The 17,921-nt window shown below is 41.6% G+C and overlaps 2 protein-coding genes across 4 annotated transcripts in view; both read right to left on the bottom strand.

Annotated features, from left to right (window-relative positions):
• LOC119419444 (gamma-crystallin M1) overlaps positions 1 to 1,866 on the bottom strand; it is a 2,228-nt gene extending 362 nt beyond the window's left edge. The window contains exons 1-3 of one of the 3 annotated variants that reach the window (XM_037686748.1): positions 1,802 to 1,866; positions 1,464 to 1,715; positions 1,295 to 1,384 (exon numbers count right to left, since the gene is read on the bottom strand). In XM_037686748.1, the coding sequence (XP_037542676.1) occupies positions 1,295 to 1,384; positions 1,464 to 1,715; positions 1,802 to 1,810 (351 nt within the window). In that variant the 5' untranslated portion in view covers positions 1,811 to 1,866. Of the gene's footprint in view, positions 1 to 1,042; positions 1,385 to 1,463; positions 1,716 to 1,801 lie in introns of those variants that run through there. The other 2 variants (XM_037686747.1, XM_037686749.1) reach the window with 2 other exon arrangements.
• Positions 1,867 to 7,734: 5,868 nt separating this feature from the next.
• Positions 7,735 to 8,782, bottom strand: LOC119419443 (gamma-crystallin M2). Its single transcript, XM_037686746.1, has 3 exons — positions 8,753 to 8,782; positions 8,389 to 8,631; positions 7,735 to 8,306 (listed from the first exon to the last, which is right to left on the bottom strand). The coding sequence occupies exons 1-3, from the start codon at positions 8,759 to 8,761 to the stop codon at positions 8,034 to 8,036; spliced, it is 525 nt and encodes a 174-aa protein (XP_037542674.1). The 5' UTR covers positions 8,762 to 8,782; the 3' UTR covers positions 7,735 to 8,033.
• Positions 8,783 to 17,921: the final 9,139 nt, after the last annotated feature.

Below are 17,921 nucleotides of genomic sequence, written 5' to 3'. Positions count from 1 at the left end.
GTCTTTTATCCCCCACATTAAAAACGTTACTAGAACCTCCTTCTTCCACCTGCGTAATATCACTAACATTAGAAACATCTGATCTAAAGATGATGCAGAAAAACTGGTCCATGCATTTGTCACGTCTAGACTGGACTATTGCAATGGTTTATTATCTGGGTGTCCAAATACTTCTTTAAAACGTCTTCAGTTGATCCAAAATGCTGCTGCCAGAGTCTTAACTGGAGTTACTTTTACTAATTGGCATTTTTATATATGTGAATGTTTTTGTACAGTGCCCTGAGACAACTTCTGTTGGGTCTAGGCGCTATAGAAATAAACTGAATTGAAAAATGAAACAAATAGATTGACCCATTGGCTACCTGGCACCATATAATTATTTTTGGTCACCCCAGTCATTTGAGGGAACTATACTTTAAACAATATAAAGACTAGAAAGTATAGTTTTCTCAAATGACTGGGGTGGCCAGTATACGTATACACATGGTGATGGCCATCTTGGTTTTTGACCTGGCAACCCAAGTTTGATAGTGGCCTTTCTTACATCTAGATGCAGCCACACCAAAATGGAAGTCAATACGTTGCTTAGTTTTCAAGTTATCCAGCTTACACAATGTGCTAAAGAATGAAGGGTATTTCCAATTCCTCTCTTCTCTTTCAGATGGGGACAATAAATAAAGTTGATATGAAAATGTTAGAATGAGGAAGTGGTGGCACAGAGGTTAGAGAAGGTGGACCTGTGATCAGAAGATCGTCGGTTCAACTCCCGGTACTAACAACATTAAAATGTAGAAGAGATAGGTGAAGCACGCACACCTGCCTCCACCCTCATTTGCCCCACTCTGGGCCCTTGAGGTCTGTGGTTGTGTCAGGAAGGACATCTGGCATAAAAATAATCACCAAGTCTTCATGCGACTTAGTTCGATGTAGTGACCCCTGAAGAAGGGAGCAGCCGAAAGAAAAAAATTGAAAATGTTAGAATATTATTAACTGGTATCTTCCTCACTATGAAGAACCACACAAAAATCAGAACTAAGAAAAGTTTTTCTGGATCAAATATAGTTTTATTTACTCAAGTTAAACACAGAAGTTAATGTTTAATTTTATTCTAACACATATCAGTAATACGCCTCATGCTCATGAACCTGGTGCCACTCATGCCCATGTTCATGAAGTTCCTGTACTCTCCGGGCCTCATGTACATCATCCTGCCTCTGTAGTGGGGCTGCTCGTACATCAGCCAGTGGCCGTCCATCACGTTGCAGGACATGCAGTCGGACATACGGTAACGGTCCTGGATGGAGTCGCAGTCGTCCATCAGCTCATTCATCTGACCACCGAAGTTCTCCCTCTCGTAGATCCTCATCCTAAACTGGCCTCTGTGCTGTAATCAAACATAGAGAATGGAATAGCATTAGATATCCTGCATCTCCAGATGAAGTCAATACATACAGCATACATACAAAGGGGATCATTCTGCAGGATCTGATGGAGTCGAACGTCATTCCCATGCTCATCATGCGCTGCATGTCATGATATTCGCCCCTCCTCATGAAGAACTGCATGCCCATGTAGTTAGGACGCTCGTAGACCATGAAGCAGCCGCTCTCCACCCTGCAGGACTGACACCTGCTCAGGTAGGAGGATATGTCAGAGCAGTCGCTCATGCACTCATAGGAGCGACCCTGGAAGTTCCTGTCCTCGTAGAAGATGACCTGAGGAACAAAAGTTTGGTTTTGATTTGTTTTGTTGTATAAAGTATAATGAGACATGTTGAATTTGTTGGTAAATATTTCATTACCTTGCCCATGGTGGAGTCTTGGGTTGTTTCCAGTGGATGTTTCAACTCGTTCTGCCAATTCCGTGACTCCAGCGCCTTTTTATACAACACCCCGGGGGCCATGACTTGTTGTTATTCAAATCTGCAAAGCTGATGAATTAGCAGAATGACTTTTGCTGAACAGAGCCTATAAATGTGTAACAATGGTTCTCCATCCATACATTTCTGGCAGCAGTCATCTGCATTGTTCATGTTAAGCATAAGCTTTGTGTGTGTACCACTGGCTGTCAGAAGGTTCTGTACTGACAGTCAGAACCTCAGGGAGGAATAAACATCAGGCTCAGTTTAAACCATGAATCTGCACCATTATTCAGACACGGAAAAACCATGCGTACAACAAGAAACAATAAGAAAAACTGGGTCAATTTGTCACTATAATCACTTGGTAAGTATAAAAATTAGTAGAATCCAGGCGTAGCTGTATAAAAGGAGGGATTGACTTGGATCAGAGCTGAACTGATGGGCCCATGTCACACTTTCCATTGAAGGCCTCGTTTGCATCCAGCCTGTCGCCCATCGCCACCACGCCACTAACATCTCTTTAGGGTGTCCGCGCTTCATCGTTTGTGCATTTAATACGACTAACTTTAACACGATGAGCCAACAGTGAGTTCCTTAAATCGACTAAGCAGCAGGTGGTGTCTTCTCTGACAATCATATCCCTCTTAAAAATCATACCACTCTTAAAAATACATACACTTGGTATAAGTTCATAAGGACATGTTGGTCATCGCCTTTCTTAAAAAATAAATAAATAAATTTGCCTGACAAAAGTAGCTCCTCCTAAAAATTATTTTTCTTTCAGATACTCTCTTCTGCAGGAGTCCCCACAGTGAGTAAGTAAGGAAATGGTTTTACACTTGACGTCCTTACTGACCTGGGCTCGAACCTGCAACCTCAGGACTACAAGACCACCGCTACCAAAGCCATCCATCATCTTCTACCCGCTTCTTCCTTTTCGGGTTATTGGGGTCACTGGTGCCCATGTCCAGCCATCTCTGTGTGAGAGGCAGGGGACACCTGGACAGGTGTCCAGGCCATCACAGGGACACCTGGATAGGTCTCCAGTCCATCACAGGGACACCTGGACAGGTCTCCAGTCCATCACAGGGACATCTGGACAGGTGTCCAGGCCATCACAGGGACACCTGGACAGGTCTCCAGTCCATCACAGGGACACCTGGACAGGTCTCCAGTCCATCACAGGGACACCTGGAGACAAATGAGACAAACAACCATTCACACCAGTCAAATAGGGACAACTTAGAGTTCCTAATGAACCTAACATGCATGTTTTAGGTCAGTGGGGGAAACCTGTGGGTGCTGGGGGAGAACATGTAAACTCCACAGGTCCCAGTTCAAGAGGCAACAGTTTTACCAACTTTACTGACAAATGGAATAGAAAATAGTTTTTGGTGATTTCATTATTCTTTCTTCTTTAAAGTTGTGTTGTGGGACAGGTCATTAGTATATTTATTATTTATTATTTCATTTATTCTTGAAAATGAGTCTTTGCGACTCATTTAGACTAACTGATGAATTGTATGGCCCTGCTATCAGTGATCAGAGCTGCAGGCAACTCCTATAGTCTTACTGGGACATATTAAGACTATAGGAGTCTACAGAGCAGAAGTAGTTCTGCCAGTCTTCAAACTGGACAATGTGTCAGCCTCACGGACAGAAACTGGAAGTTGGTTCCACAAGAGAGGAGCCTGAGAACTGAAAGATCTTCCTCCCATTCTGCTGCTGGAAACTCTAGGAACCACAAGTAAACCTGCAGTCTGAGAGTGAAGTGCTCTGTTAGGAAAATATGGAACAATCTTCCTCTTCTTCTTTGGCTGTTCCCTCTTCAGGGGTCTCCACAGAGAGTTCTCCTCCTCCATCTCACTCCGTCCTCTGTGTCTTCTGTCCTCACTCCAACCACCTCCATGTCCTCTCTAACTGCATCCATATGTCTCCTCTTTGTCTTTTTCCTGCAGCTGCATTTCTAACATCCTTCTACCAATATACCCACTGTCCCTCCTCTGGACATGTCCAAACCACTGTCCCTCCTCTGGACATGTCCAAACCGCTGTCCCTCCTCTGGACATGTCCAAACCACTGTCCCTCCTCTGGACATGTCCAGACCACTGTCCCTCCTCTGGACATGTCCAACCCATCTCAGTGTGTCCTCTCTAACTGTATCTCCAGTTGTTCAACCTGTACCTCTGATCATCTCATTCCTGACCTGCAGATTCATTCAACCTTTATTTCTTCAGGTTAATCCCATTGAGCCTCGGGGACTCATTTACAAGAGACACCTGATTGATGATGTTGGATGCTGTCTATCATGGTACGCTAACTATCGTACCCACGGGTGTCCAAAGTGCGGCCCGAGGGCCATTTGTGGCCCTTGGAGAGATTTTGTGCGGCCCACAACTGCAGTTTAAGAATGATATCATTTTGTCCAGCAGGCTTAAGAGGTCGATGCAGAGTTCCTGCACATTTGTTGGTAATCATTTTTTATATAATGTTCAGGTTTAACAGCAAAATGGATGAAAAACAATCTTTTCAAAATGAGCAATATTAAGCAAAATACAAACCTTTGGCTATAATATTTTTATTTTCACTTCATAGTACAAAGCAGAAAAAACCTTTAGTGATTTCTACCAGAAAGGAGACTTTAGATAATGATTCATAAAACTTAGCTAAATATTGCAGTTGATAAAATAATCAGGAGAGAAATTAAACATTTTAAATTAATATAGTGTGGTATCATCCACATACAAGTTGATCGACTTCATCAAATCTTCTTTGAATCTGTTGCAGCGACTGACAGCTGGATGATGTTTTAGAACTTCGATCATCCTTTTGGGTCATCCATGGTCCAAAAGGATGATCGACCCACATCTTCAAAGAACACTTGATCAAATTACACTTTTGTTGCTGAGAACAGATTAAAATGAACTTTCCAAACACAAGAAAACCACAAAAATAGACCGAACGAATCCAAAAATCAAATCCTTTTTAATAAAAAATATAAGCTTAGTGTTTATGAGGCTTTCAATGTTTTGGATCTACAACAATTTAAAACTTTCTGCAACAAAATTAGTAAACTTTTGTCTTTTCTCCAAAATATTGTTCACGTTGAGAGTTAAATTCACATTTTTGTGGCCAACGAGTCCTTTAATCTTGATAGTGTTGGCCCACATATGAAAATGTTTGGACACCCCTGATCGTACCCACCACTGCACCCAGTATTCACTGGTTAACTGGTCACCATTAACTTCACCAGACTCTCCCACTGGTACATTTTCATCTTTAAATCACTTCTTGCTCTGCTGCCTTCATACATCTCCTCCTACATGTCCCAGTTCCTGTTTTCAGTATTTTACCCCATTTCATCTTGTAGCATGTTTATATTTTGTTTTTTGTCACTACTTTTATTGACTTTTCATTTTATATGCTTTTATTTGATTGTTTCTTGTTTCTTGTTGTCTGTACCTCATCTGTGGTTTAGTTTAAAACAGGTCTCTCTTGAACATGAGACCTCGACTCATTGAGACTAACCTGTAGAAATAAAGGTTGAATGACTTCCTGTCTCTCCTAAGGAGAACCTCAACATCTTCATTTCTGACACTTCCAGTTCTGTCTCCTGTCTTTTTGTCCATGTCTCTGTCTCCAGACCATACAACAGAGCTGGTCTCACCACTGTCTTGTAAACTAACCATGGTGCACCAGTGCACCAGTACCACGGTACCAAGAGGACCGTGTTACCTCACTGTCATCAGAACCACTCTGCCAATAGGACCATGCTGCTGTAGATTTATTTCTTTTTCACTTTTAGCACCTTGTTTCTGTGTTTTTGTTGCATGCTTTGAATAAATCCTAGTTAATGTTAGTCTTGGGGTCAGCTCCGCTCACAGTAAGCGTGTAAACTATATCTGAACAGAACCGATGAGAATCGTACCGCTGTTGTTCAGTGTATTGTGTTGCACTGTTACTGACTGACATATATCTTGGATCTTTTAGCGCACCGTGGAAGTGCATTTAGCGTATATCTTAGTTTATATCTTAGATCCTTATTTAATGTTTCTTTTAACACTTTATATTTTACTATTGTTGGATGTAATTGGGACCCTGTGTACACAATTTAATTCCACCTCATGTACCACATGTGATGTGAATAACAATAAAAAAACTTGAATCCTTAAACTTTTCCTTTGATCTTTGCTGACACCCTTTTATCACAAATCACTCCTGAACCTTTTCTCCATCACTCCATCCTGCCTGGACTCTCTTCTTCACCTCTTCACCACACTCCCCATGTTCCTGGACAGTGGACCCCAAGTCCCTGAAGTCCTGCACCTTTGTGACCTCTGCTCCTTGTAGCCTCACTGTTCCACCTCCTCCCTCTCATTCACACACATGGACTCTGTCTTACTACGACTGACTTTCATTCCTCTTCTTTCAAGTGCATACCTCCACCTCTCCAAGTTCTCTTCCACCTGTTCCCTGTTCTCACCACAGATCATGATGTCATCTGCAAACATCATAGTCCACGGGGATTCCTGCCTGACCTCATCTGTTAGTCGGTCCATCACCAGAGCAAACAAGAAGGGGCTCAGAGCTGATCCTTGATGCACTCCCACCTCCACCTTGAAGCTATCTGTCACTACAGCACATCTCAGCACTGTCATGCTGTCTTCATGCATGTCCTGCTGTCCTCATGCATGTCCTGTTGTCCTCATACATGTCCTGCTGTCCTCATACATGTCCTGCTGTCCCCATACATGTCCTGCTGTCCTCATGCATGTCCTGCTGTCCCCATACATGTCCTGCTGTCCACATACATGTCCTGCTGTCCTCATACATGTCCTGTACCATTCTGACATGTCCTGCTGTCCTCATACATGTCCTGCTGTCCCCATACATGTCTTGCTGTCCTCATGCATGTCCTGCTGTCCCCATACATGTCCTGCTGTCCACATACATGTCCTGCTGTCCTCATACATGTCCTGTACCAGTTTAACATACTTCTCTGTATGTAAGTATGGAAAATTTGATCTGTAAAATAAGATGGAGCTAGGTTGTTGAGAGCTTTGTAGGTTAGAAGTAAGATTTTCTGGATTTGACAGGGAGCCAATGGAGAGAAGCTAAAACTGGAGAGAAATGATCTCTCCCATCAGCTCCCATTAAAACCCTGGCAGCAGCATTCTGGATCAACTGAATACTTTTAAAAGAAAATGAAATTAAATATGTTAAAGTTAAGATTCAACTGGTATATTTAGAGAGATAACTTTGAGAAATTAATGTTTTATAATGTTTGTGAATGTGTTTGTGCCCTGAGATGAAGTTTATTAATATGAATTTTATAAATAAACTGGATTAAATCGAACTGAACGGTCTGTTAGCACTTAATTCACAGGGGTTTGACTGTGGTGGCCATCTTGAATTGGGTTATGTCCAAAGGTTAACTGGTCATTGTTACAGATATTATCACCTTCTGCTGGGGGTTGGAGTTTCTGGTGCTATGAATATAAAATACATCTGGTGCTATGAATATAAAATACATCTGGTGCTATGAATATAAAATACTTTTGGTGCTATGAATATAAAATACTTTTCCATATTTGATGGTAGCACTGACTTTGAGATCTCCATTTGCAAAGGTTGATGTCATGTTAAGTTAATGTGTAATTTACTTCAATAAAAACATAAATAAACTTTATGTATTATAAAGGTATTATGATATAAATATCATACCAAATTATGATAAAAATGTATTTATTAAATTTATGAAGGCATGTACAGGTATATTAACAGTTGTCTCTTTTAAAACTATTGAAATATGCAGTTTTTTATTATTTTCTTACGAAGCACACCACTAAAACAACTTCTGAAAACTAGCCGTGTTGCTCTGGTCCAGATACTTTATTAGCATTGAACAGTGATGACTGCAATTTGTTATGTACATGTTAACCCCCACAGTAAAATAAAACCACTTTTTGTTTCTTATTTACATTATTTACAAAGTATTAAAAAAAAACTCATCTCACTGAATTTTTAAAGATTTTTAGCAGAAAAAGTCAGAAGTTTTTGTGTTTTTATTGCAAATCATAAACTTATCAAAAAACCCTTCACAAAGTTAATTAAAATTGTACATGTTAATAAACATAGTGCTTGATATTTACAACAAGGTTTGGCTTGATGGCTAAAATTCGGTGACTCTCCTGAAGGATCCAACGATGGCGCAGGTGGCACACCAGTCCCGGTACCTCCGGTACTCTCCAGTTTTCAGAAAGTACTGTCTGCCTCGGTAGTTGGGGTACTCGTAGAAGACCCAGTAGCCGTTCATAACATTACACGAGTAGACATGGCGGTGGTGGAAACGGTCAGACACACAGGGACAGTCATCCATGAACTCCATCATGTGGCCGCTGAAGTCGGGCTTCTCGTAGATGCGCAATCTGTAGGAGCCTCGGTACTGACGGACAAAGGTAGACCAGCACAAGCCCAGTCAAATATGTGCAGGACCCACACCAAACGAGATATGTTGTCTAACTTACCGCTGGAATCACCCGGCAGGAGCGGATGCTGCTGCTGAAGCCCATCCACCTCTGGTAGTCCGGGTACTCCCCCCTCCTCATCAAGTACTGGTGACCCATGAAGTTGGGTCGCTCGTAGATCATGAAGCAGCCGCTCTCCACCCGGATGGAGTTGCAGCGGCTGAAGTACAAGTGAAGGTCCGTGCAGTCGTTGCTGCACTCATATCTCCGACCCTGGAAGTTCTTGTCCTCGTAAAAAATGATCTTGTGGGAGATACGAGAGCACGGAGAACTCAGTCAGACTCAGCTTCTTAACAGAAATGGAGCACAAGTGGTGCTCCGTGTTAAACTCAAAGCCACAGCAGAGGTGACAAACAGCGCTTACCTTGCCCATGGTCTCTCTCTGCTGGAGAGATTCCCCATGTTTTCAGGGCTTTTTATACTCTACCTCTTGACAAGCAAAGCATTGTCATTCAAATCCTCTCATAGTTATAACTAAAGGCTACTGGCACATGTGTCCCTTTTTGTTGGAGCACAACATTTGTTGAAAATATGGATTTGTATTTGAAAAAGGGATAAATATTTAAGTGGTTTGGTGTTTTGACATGGATGGACAAAGGAAAAGACTAGTATGGTATCCACATGTCCAGCCAACAATGGCTGCAGAACAACATGGAACAGCCCTTTTGCATTAAATGTGCTGTGGAACGAAGCACGAAGCCATTTACATCTGAGCTGTGCTGCCTGAGCAGCCTCAGCGCTGCTGCCAGGGACAGCTCATATAAGAGTTCATCAAGAATTACAGTATAGTTTGTATTCTCCCATTACTTCCATTAACAGGTTCGAGGTTCTGTATGTGTCATTCGCACCACATGTGGTACATGTGGTGGAACGAAATTGTGTACACAGGGTCCCAGTTACGTCCAACAAAAGTATAAACTATTAAAGAAAAACAGCAATAAGATTTAAGATATGAATTAAGAAAAACATTAACTATCCAAATATACTTTCATTTATGTCAAACAAAATAGGAGTTTTTGTCTTAAGGACAACATATTCCATGAAGTGTCAAAGTCATGTTTGACTTTTAGAAGATTTATCTGATATTACAGTACACATAAAGTTGAACATGTAGTCGCTCTGTGTGAACTTTAACTTTATTAATTTTGTGACCACAACATGTTCCTGAAACTACCTCTCATTGGGTCATGGTAAAAGTTGACATGACAAAGTTATTTATTACCCATTTAGTGACATTTATTTCTAGATCTACTGTGTCCTTAGACTTGAAAAAGCTAAAATTACCAATTATGATGTTTTTTTGTTTTTTACCATCAATCTGTTAAAAGCTACAGACAAAAGCACTCAGCTAAATCTGGCACATTGTTGGGTAAACACATGCTCATGTTTTTTCTTTCAATAAATGAACTAATAAATTACTTAATTAATACAGTAAATAAATAAATGATCTGTTCTTGGTGGCTGTACACAGTAAACACTTTATACTGTATGTAAATGAAGTGTGCTTATGTAGCGCTTTTCTATCTTATCAAGACACTCAGAGCTCTTTACTCTACAATCTGTGTCCTCGTTACCCGTTCATACAGCTCTCTACTAGATCTCTACTAGATCTCTACTAAGACTAATCAGAGCTTTATCACATTCAGACACCGATTCCTACATGAGTCCAGTTTCATTACTTTTTGTCTAAACAGATCTCACTTGTAAATGAGTCTTCAAGGCTCAACGTGACATATCTGTCTAAATAAAGGTTGAATGAATGAATGAATGAATGAATGATGGGACACACATGAGAGACAATGAGAGGTTCAGTGTCTTGCCCAGGGACACTTCAGCATGTGACAGCTGGTGGAATTGAACCCCGAACTCTTGCATTGGAGGACGACTGCTTTAACCACTCACCCACATATATATAAAGGAAGTGTTCAAATATATAAAAAAACAAACATTTTGTGGTTAAGTTGCTGTAAACCCCAGAAAATATAAAAGTGTAAAACATTTACTAATTTAGAAAATGTTACATAAGTCTTATGTAACCAGCTTTTAATCTACACAGTGACACAAACCTGTAAATTTAATGTATTAATACCACTATAATTACTACTAAGACTATAACTACTACTACTATTATAGCTGCAATTGGTATTACTACTGCTGCTTCTACTACTAATACCTACTACTACTGCTATTGCTACATCTACTACTATAACTTCTATTACTACGACAAATACAATTACTACAGTAGTCCCTCGCTACTTTGTGGTTCGTTTTTCACGGACTTGCTCTATCGCGATTTTTCAAAATAAGATTGGACATGACACACAATTTTTTGACTGATGGATGAGCTCATGATCGGCATGGGATTTTTATTTAAAATAAATTATTTTAAATTATTTAGCACCGGTTGCACCTTTGTGCAGCCCACAGCTGCAAAATAAGCTTCCTCTTGCACCTCTGTGCAGGAGGTGTGCATACTCTATCCAGGGCAGATTTTAGCTCCATGTAGAAGCATTATTATTGGTTACACACCTTTCAGTAGCCTCCAGTTCATGAGTACATCAGAATCAGAATAAACTTCATTCAAATCATTCAATCAACCTTTATTTCTACAGGTAAATCCCATTGAGCCTCGAGGACTCATTTACAAGAGAGACCTGGTTTCAACAAAGAAAGATGACAACAATGGACAACAGCAACAACAATAAACAGTTATAAAAGTCATACAATTTATTTTTTTATTTTTTTAACAAATAGGATGGCTAAAAAAAAGAAAAGAAAAAGGTAACAAAAACCAGCTAGATTCTAAGGTGAATGTATAAAACTAAAAACAGGAACATGTCTGCATTGGTCCCTGCCAGGAGTCCAACAGATTCTTAAAGACACTTAGAGAGGTCAAAGGTCGAGAGCTTCAGGTCTTTTTACAAGATATTCCAGGAAACAGGAGCAGAGTAGGAGAAGGTCCTTTTGTCTAGTTCAGTCCTCACTGAGGGAACACTGCAGGTAATGATGTCCTGAGAGCGCACGCTGTAGCTGCACTCACACAGAGACATGTAGGAGGAGATGTATGAAGGCAGCAGACCAAGAAGTGATTTAAAGATGAAGATGTACCAGTGGGAGAGTCTGTGTGAAGTTAATGGTGACCAGTTAACCAGTGAATACTGGGTGCAGTGGTGGGTAAAATAATCACAGCCAGTTATGAATCTTAGTGCACCATGATAGACAGCATCCAACATCTGCAGCATCCAACATCTGCAGCATCCAACATCTGCAGGGTTCTTGTAGGAGCGTTCATGTAAATAATGTCACCATAATCAATGGAGGGAAGGAAAGTCACAGATACAAGGTGTTTCCTAACATTCAGGGTTAGACAGGATCTGTTTCTGAAAAAGAAACCCAGTTTAACTTTCAGTTTCTTTACCAAGTTTTCCACATGGTGCTTAAAAGCTCTCGACCTTTGACCTCTCTAAGTGGCTTTAAGAATCTGTTGGACTCCTGGCAGGGACCAATACAGACATGTTCCTGTTTTTAGTTTTATACATTCGTCTTAGAATCTAGCTGTTTTTTTTTGTTACCTTTTCCTTTTAGCCATCCTATTTGTAAAAAAAAAAAAAAAAAAACTGCAGTATGACTTTTTATAACTGCTTATTGTTGTTGCTGTTGTCCATTGTTGTCATCTTTCTTTGTTGAAATCAGATCTCTCTTGTAAATGAGTCCTCGAGGCTCAGTGGGATTTACCTGTATAAATAAAGGTTGAATGAATGAATAAAAGAAAGATGTGAGTCGACCAAGATGCCCAAATATTTATAGGAATCAACAAACTCAATGGGGACACCATTTGAGGATAAAATCAGAGGAAGAACTGCTGGGACCAACTTCCTGTTTGAAAAAAGCATCCCTTTGGTTTTGTCGGCATTTAGCACCAGTTTGAGGTGAAACAAATCAGTCTGGATGATGTTGAATGCAGATTTCAAAAGCTGGAAAGCCTTAGCAACAGTTTTAGCTCGACAATAAACAACTGTGTCGTCAGCATAGAAATGTATGGATGCATCAGGGATGTTTTTACCTACATTATGTATGTAGATTGTAAAGAGGGTAGGTCCTAAGACTGAGCCTTGTGGTACACCATTGTTGACTGTTAAATAACTGGAGGAAGTACCATTATGTTGAACACATTGCCTCTGGTCTGAAAGATAGTTAGAGAACCAACCAATGGTGTTATCTGAGAAACCAGTTCCTGAGAGTTTATGACACAAGATGTTCTGATCCACAGTGTCAGAATCTTTAGACAGGTCTAAGAAAAGTGCAGCACAATAATCCTTAGCATCCAGTGCTTCAACAACATCATTAAGAACCTTCAGTGAAGCAGTGGTTGTGCTGTGTTGTTTCCTGAAACCAGATTGATGTGGAGGTAAGATGTTAAATGAGTCCAGGTCATTTTTGATTTGAGAGTTTATCAGTTTTTCTAGAACCTTGGCTAAAATGCAGAGTTTAGAGATTGGTCCATAGTTGTTCAGTGAGGGGGGGTCTCCTCCCTTCAGCAAAGGAAGAACAAAGGCTGTTTTCAAGTGTCTGGATGGAGTTTTGTCTTATGGAGAGATTGAAGATGTGGGTCACAGGGACTGTGATGATATGAGCAGCCAGCCTTAAGAAATAAGGTGGAAGTTCATCTGGACCTGCAGATTTTTTAGGATCAAGATCTTTTAACAGTTTATTGACCTCACTGACTGAGAATAGAGAAAAAGAGAAGCTGTGATTAACTGAGGATTGACTTGTAGGAGGGATTTGATTTGTAGAAGTTTGATTATTAAGTGAAGTGGCTGATTTTCTGTTAGTAACTGTGTCAAATAAAGAACCAGAAGCAACAAAATGTTTGTTGAGACAGTTCAGGATCTCGTGCTTATTTATTTATTTTTTTTCATTTAGCCTTTATTTATCCAGGTTAGTCTCATTGAGCCACGAGAACTCATTCGCAAGAGAGACCTGTTTTAGGGAGCACATGGTGGGGTTAAGGGCCTTGCTCATGGGCCCAGGGTGGGGCGAATGAGGGTGGGGGCAAGTGTGGGTGTTTCACCCACCCCACCCACAATTTTGATATTGTCGGGGCCGGGGCGTGAACCGGCGATCTTCGGATCACAAGCCCACCTCTCCAACACAGGAACAGAGTTAATGAGAAGTTGTGATGGGAGGTCAGATGATTGGGGGGTGCCTGAGAGAGATTTGATGGTTTTCCAGAATCTGTTAGGGTCATTTAGATTTTTGGAGGTCTGAGATAAGAAATAGTTGTGTTTTCTTGCGTCTTCTTTACTGTCATTGCACAGTTAAGTACAACGAAATTACATTCCATACAGCCGTTCTAAAGATGGACGGAAGTGTACAGAGGCTGCAGCTTCTAAGAAGCGCTGCCCCTATTGCTTAGATAGAAAAGGAGAAGAAAACACGAGGAGAGAGAGGTATATAAAAAAAAGATCTCTCACACCGTGTCTTTACAGGGCACGGTTTAAGGCATCAAAAAATATACCACAGCAAGCAACATAGACAAACACAATTCATATGCATAGATGACAAGACAGTGAGATTTTTCCATGAGCACTTCCAGATAGTTTCCATAGTCCTGATATGTAAATAATAATAATAATAATAATAATTTTTATGTCTCCTTTATGACTGTCTATTGTTGTCATTGTTATCCACTGTTGTCATCATTCTTTGTTAAAGGAATCAGGTCCTCTAGTAAATGAGTCCCCGAGGCTCAATGGGATTAACCTGTCTAAATAAAGGTTGAATGAAAAAAATGTTACCGTTTCTGTCAGCCAGTACAACTCTGATAAGCGTTCACAGAAGTTCTCGGGTGGGGGGTGCAGGGGTGGACAGAGCAGAGCTTCTTGATTTACATATCCACCAGGAGCCATTTGAAATAAGTTGACCTATCCAAGGCCAAGCGGGGAGGCCAGATTCAGGTAAACAACAATGGTTTTGGGCAGGCAGACTGTGATATCTGTCTGTCTTCATTTCTGCTGGTACTCTCAATGGCAAATCCAAACAGCCAGATTTGTGGACATTCCACCAGTCCGTGCTTGTTAGCCTTTTCCAAGGTCGAATTTTTCATGCCAGCAAGTTCCAGGAGCTGCAAGTGGCCTACCATTCTCAGAAATTGCGTCCAGCTTGTGGTTGAGTTCGCTAAACATATGAGTCTGAGCACTTAAAGCACAAATTAATCCTTCACATAAGGTTGGCAGCTTTACCATGGCTGAAACTGCTGCCAACATCTTCCTAATTTGTCAATATCCTAGGTATCCGCCAATTCCAAAAATCAGAAACCCTGTTATCATAAATCCAATAATGTACACATCTTTTATGTCCTCCACGGACAGCTTAGACAGGCACATCATCTTCCACTGCTCCCAGAAATCCATGACATACCCAGCTGCATGCGTCCATTCAGGGCATGAGGGCTTTCCAGCACCCTGTCTCTTGGTCGAAAATTTTTTATCAGTTGTGTTGAAAGACCAACTGACTAGATCCATAATAATAATTTACGATTCGGAAGATGTATAAAGAGAGGCTCTGATAGAGCAAAAGCAGAAGTAATGCAGGAGAGGGAAGAAAAGCGTACGTCTTCGTTGAGGGCAAGAGGAAAAAAAAACATCTTTCTCTTTGACTGTTGGACTGGGAATGGTATTTGGAGGTCAAACTCAATGTAGCACCCAGGGCCTGGCAGAATGCTTTCCATATCTGGGAAATGAACTGAGGCCCCCTATCTGAAACAATGTTCTGAGGGATGCCATGGAGATGAAAAGCATGCTTAATCATTAGTTATGATGTTTCAAATGCAGATGGAAGCTTTACCAGTGAAATGAAGTGAGCAGCCTTTGGAAAATCAATCAATAACCGTACATATAACAGTTACCTTCAGACGCAGAGAGACCGGTGATGAAGTCAATGTGAGACCAAGGTCAACCAGGAGAGGATAGTGATAGTAGTAATCCTATAGATGGTTGGTTATTATTTGTATTTCTGGCACTTGTTGAACAGGCTACCACAAAGTTCTTCACATCATTGTACATATTGGGCCACCAAAAATGTTTTCTTGTGAGGAGTAATCTATGTCTTGTGCCTGGGTGACAAGTAAATTTAGCAGTGTGAACCCAAAGAACTTTATTTATAAAAGATTCTGTCCTTTGAGCCTCTGTGTTTTTCAGTGGACCATGCCATGATCCCCGCTGTGTAGGAAGAGGGCAGGATCCTCTCAGGAGTTTCTGGATTCTCTGAGGAAGGGAACTGGTGAGAAAGAGCATCAGGTTTTAAGTTGCAAGAACCAATTCAATTCAGTTTATTTATATAGCGCCAATTCACAACAAAGTTGTCTCAGGACACTTTACAGAAACATTCATATACTGTACATAGAAAAGCCAATTAGTAAACTTCTATCTGTCTAAGGAAGGAAGCCGGCAGACTCGTTGAATCTTCACTGCCAGGTATTTATGTGATGGTCAAGTTGAATTGAGCAAAGAAAACTGCAACCTAGCTTGGTGGACACTAAGTCTTTTGGCACCCTGAATGTAGGCTAGATTCTTGTGACTAGTCCAAATAATGATGGGCAGTTCAGAGCTGAACTGTCTGGGTCAGACCAGTGGTCATTCCATATGTTGAGGGAGTATCAGAGAAACTGAGACGTTTATTTTCTAAACATAACGTCCCAGTGGCTTTTAAACCCCAAAATACATTAAAGACTGGTTCATCCCAAAGATCCAGTCCCCCGGCACAAACAAAGTAATATTGTGTATGCTGTTCAGTGTCAGGAGGATGATCAGTCTTACATCGGGGAAACTAAACAGCCACTGGCCAAAAGGATGGACCAGCACAGAAGATCAACACCATCAGGCCAGGAATCTGAGGTCTACACTCATCTCCAGGCCAGCGGTCACTCTTTCAGGGATGAAGATGTTCACATCCTGGACAGAGAGGAACGATGGTTTGAGAGAGGAGTAAAGGAGGCCATCTTTGTGAAAAGAAATCGTCCATCATTAAACAGGGGCGGAGCCTCCGGGTTCAACTGTCCCCCTCTTACAATGCTGTGATTGCTAGTATCACTCAGCCCTCTGTGAATAGTACACAGCCATCAGGTGCTAATGATCCATTGTTAGGCTGATGGTCCTTCTTGAGCATGTGATCAGCTGGTTCTGGTTGTCAGCAGCAAACTGGTTGATCCACTCTGAGAAGGTGCTATTTAAGAGACTGAGCTGAATACAGCACCTCAGACTGAGGAAGTCTTTCGGATGAAAGACGAAACGTTTCTACAATTTTTTTTTTGAATGTCCAGAGGACCAGATTTAACTTTTTTAGATTTTTCTACCTGGATGATTGAGCATGCATCAGGATAACCTGAGATACTTGAATTCCTCCACTTGAGGCAGACCCTCCCACTCGACCCGAAGAGACCAATCCACCCTTTTCCAACTGAGGACCATGGCCTCAGTTTTGGAGGTGTTGATTCTTATCCCAGACGCTTCACACTCAGCTCCAAACTGCTCCAGTGAGAGTTGAAGGTCACAGCACGATGACACCAACAAGACCACATCATCTGCAAATAGCAGAGATGGAATCCTGAGTCCACCAAACCACACTCCTTCCATCCCCTGGCTGTGCTGAGTAATTCTGTCCATAAAAGTTATGAATAGAATTGGTGACAACAGGCAGTCCTGGTGGAGTCCAACTCCCACCCTGAAAGGGTCTGACTTACTGTCAGCAATGTGAACCAAACTCTTACACCGCTTGTATAGGGACGGAACAGCCCATAGCAACGGGCCCCCAATCCCAAACACACGGACACCCTACAGTGTACCTTGAGGAACACGGTGAAGCAGCTTTGCCAAGTCCACAAAATACATGTAGACTTGATGGGCAAATTCCCATGACCCCTTGAGAACCCTAGTGAGGGTAAAGAGCTGATCCAGTGTTCCACGACCTGGACAGAACCCGCAATTTTCCTCCTGTATCTGAGGTTTGACCAACAATGGGACTACTTTCTCCAGTACCCCTGAATAGATCTTACCAGGGAGGCTAGGAAAGTGATGCCCTGTAATTGGAGCACACCCTCCCGTCCCCCGTTTTGAAGAGGAGAACCACCACCCCAGTCTCCCAATCCAGTGGCACTGTCCCCGATGTCCACGCAATGTTGCAAAGGTGTGTCAACCAAGACAACCCCACAACATCCATATTGTGGGGCTGTTTACCACAAATATCATTACTATTACTACTTTGTATATATATTTTTATTTATTTTTTTCTTCTTTTTTTCGACTGCTCCCTGCGTTAGGGGTTGCCACAGCGAACTAAGTCACGCGAAGACTTGGCAGTTATATTTACGCCGGATGGTCTTCCTGACCAACCACAGACACCGAGCTACCACAGCCTCTGTGTGGAGCAGAGAGCTGCTATCTAGGACACCCAGAGGAGCAGATGGTGGGGGTTAAGGGCCTTGCTCAAGGGCCCAGAGTGGGACGAATGAGGGTGGGGTAGGTGAAGCACCCACA

Source organism: Nematolebias whitei, chromosome 13 (assembly GCF_014905685.2).
Source record: "Nematolebias whitei isolate Nwh7 chromosome 13, NemWhi1, whole genome shotgun sequence".
Taxonomy (NCBI): Eukaryota; Metazoa; Chordata; class Actinopteri; order Cyprinodontiformes; family Rivulidae; genus Nematolebias; species Nematolebias whitei.
This window is presented reverse-complemented; position numbering and strand designations above follow the sequence as displayed.